At 13.8% G+C, this 3289-nt stretch overlaps 1 protein-coding gene across 1 annotated transcript in view; it reads left to right on the top strand.

Annotated features, from left to right (window-relative positions):
* Window positions 1–2473: 2473 nt before the first annotated feature.
* The window catches only part of PRSY57_0615900 (hypothetical protein), a gene marked incomplete at both ends in the record, with an annotated part of 2344 nt that continues 1528 nt past the window's right edge, over window positions 2474–3289 (top strand). Inside the window, 2 exons of the mRNA XM_020114613.1 lie at window positions 2474–2578; window positions 2762–3164. Of these exons, the coding sequence (XP_019970684.1) occupies window positions 2474–2578; window positions 2762–3164 (508 nt within the window). The remainder of the gene's footprint in view (window positions 2579–2761; window positions 3165–3289) is intronic.

The raw sequence follows: 3289 nt of genomic DNA on the forward strand, positions 1-3289 counted from the left end.
TGTAATATTTTAAAATTTTAAGAATTTAAAATATTTAAGCTTTAGACGTTTTTTTTTTTTTTTTTTTTTTTTTTTTTTTTAAATTAAAATTTGATATAAAATTAAAATTTGTGTTTCACACTTATAATATATATATATAATATATAAATATCTTTAATATTTTTATTTCTTCATATATTTTAATATTTTAATATATTAATATATTAATATTTTTTTTTTTTTTTTTTTTTTTTTTCATTTACTTTTTTTTTTTTAAATTTATTTTTTTAATAAAAACTTTTAAATGTTATGTAACACATTCTTCTAAAAAAAAAAAAAAATATATATTTTATATATATATATATATATATATATATGTATTTTACCATATTTAATATATTTAGAAAAAAGCAAAAGTCATAATCGACGTATATAATTATATATATTATATATTTCTTTTACATTATTCAATAAAAAAATTATTATTTATATTAGTATTTTCACCTAATATTTTTATATAAAATAAAAGTTAAAAAAAATAATAATAAATAAAAAAGGGAAATATTATTTGATCTATATAAAATAATACCATATTATATACATACATATATATTATATATATTTTTCTTTTTTCTCAAGTTTTAAAATATTTAAAGTGTATTGAAAAAGTAGAGCATACAGAGGTTGAAATGGAATTTACTATTAAAAAAAAAAAAAAAAAAATTATATAAAATATTATATTAAAAATATATTATATATATATATATATATATACAAATATATATTACTAATATATTTTATTATGATTATATTCTTGTTTTTTAATATATATATTAAATAATATTTATAGTATACTTTTTTAACTATGCACGTTTTCAATAATTATAAATGTTTTGCTTATTATTTTATATATAATATAATATATATTATTATTATATGCTTTTGAAAAATCTTTAACCCCCATTTCTTTTTTAACATATTTTTATACATATAATATATTTATATATATATTATATATATAATATATATATATATATATATATAATAAGTGTATAATATATACTAAATATATTCAATTTTATTTTTTTCCCTCTTTATATGATACTAATCCATACTCTTCTTTTACTTATATATAAAATAGTAATACATATTTAATATATAATTATTGTTATAATATTTAATAATTTTTATTTTCTTTAATAATATATATATTTATTTATATATATATAATAAAAATTTATTATATCATATTTCTCGCACAAAATTTTTTTTATATACATATATATATATATATATTATATAAAATATTATTAAAAATAGCATTATGAAGAAAATATATAATAATTTATTTACCAATTATTCTTTTTTTTTTTTTTTTTTTTTTTTTTTTATAAATATTTCAAAATAGAAAAAAAAATTAATATAAAATAAAATTATAAGAAAATATATAATATATATATATATATTATATATATATATTATACGTTTTTATAATATATGTAAAAATATAACATTAATTGCTTTTCTTTAAAAAAAATATAAAAACAAAATTGCGTACAGTTTTTTCATTTTTTCTATGGATATATTGTGAAATATTTAGAAACACTGTTTCTTTTTTTATGATTATATTCTAATCTTAATTTATATAGGTAAAAAAGAAAGGAAATACGAAATATATTATATATATATTGAGTATTTTTCTTTTTCTTTTTCTTTTTTTTTCCTTTTTATTTCCCATCCCTTTTGATGATTAGTTAAATATTTATTGTGTGGTTTCCCTTTTTAAATGTAGAAATATAGAAGAAGAATAATAAAAACGTTCACAATTTTTGGTAAAAATATAAATAATAATAAAAAAAGAAATATATAGTATGACGTTATATATGTATTACATGCAATATATGTACGAAATATATATATATATATATATATATATATATATATATATATATATACATATATTGTGTACATTATATTTTGTTTTATTTAAAACCATGTACGTAAAAATTGTACTTTTTTTTTAATATTTGAAAACGTTTGAAGTTGTACATATGTATAAAAAGAAAAATAATAAAGTGTACTTTATTATGTATATATATATATATATATATATATATATAGATATAGATATAGATATTATGAATTTTATATATATTTTTTATTTTATTGTTCCTTTTGTAGATGAATTTTTTTTTATTTGAATAATATATTATTATTATTATTATTATTATTATTATATATATATATATATATATATATATATATATATATATATATGTAGAAGACCGTTTAGCTGCTCAAAAAAAAAAAAAAAAAAAAAAATTTCACATTTGTCTATATATTTACAGAAATTGTTCTGAATAGAACATTTTACAGTTGTAGGAAAGACAATATAGCAAAATAAATAAAAAAAAAAAAGAATCTTATTAAATTTTATTAAAATAAAGACTATTCTGTATTATATTTATATTTAAAAAAAAATAAGAAAAAAAAAATGACTGAAGCTGAAAATATAAAGATCGAAAAACCAGATTTTGATGCCTACAATGAAAAGTTAGGAAGTATATCTCAATCAATTGATGAAATAAAAAAGAAAATCGTAAGAAAAAATAAAAATAAATAAATAAATAAATATATATATATATATATATATATATATATATATATATATATATATGTATATTTATATATCCAAATTAGAGTATAAAATCTATGAACTATACACACGCATATATAATATTATTATTTCTATATATTAATTTTTGCTTTCATTATTTTGTAGGATAATTTACAAAAAGAAATTAAAGTAGCCAATAAGGGAAAGGAGGAATATAATAAAAAGAAAAAAGATATCGTAACAAAAATAGATTGCTTTCAATCAGATATTGACAAATTAGAAAATGAAAGAAGAAGCATATTGGATGATATCGAAAAAAAACAGAAACATAAAAAGGAATTAAAGGTCAATGCACAAAATATGAAGAAACAAATTGGATTTGAAAATGAAGAAGATATCGAAAAAAAAATCAGAGAAATTGAAAACAAATTAATGACATCTACTATTTCTATTAAGGAAGAAAAATTATTAATAAACCAAATACAAGCATTAAATAAAAATAAACCATTATTGTCATCTTATAGCAAAATAGAAAATGAAGCCAGTAAATATGACGACGAAACAATAGGTAATTGAAAATAATATGAAGAGTCTTATGTGCATGTATATATTATTAATATATCCATATATATATATATATATATATATATATATATATATATATATATATATATATCAATATATATATGTATA

This window comes from Plasmodium reichenowi, chromosome 6 (assembly GCF_001601855.1).
Source record: "Plasmodium reichenowi strain SY57 chromosome 6, whole genome shotgun sequence".
Taxonomy (NCBI): Eukaryota; Apicomplexa; class Aconoidasida; order Haemosporida; family Plasmodiidae; genus Plasmodium; species Plasmodium reichenowi.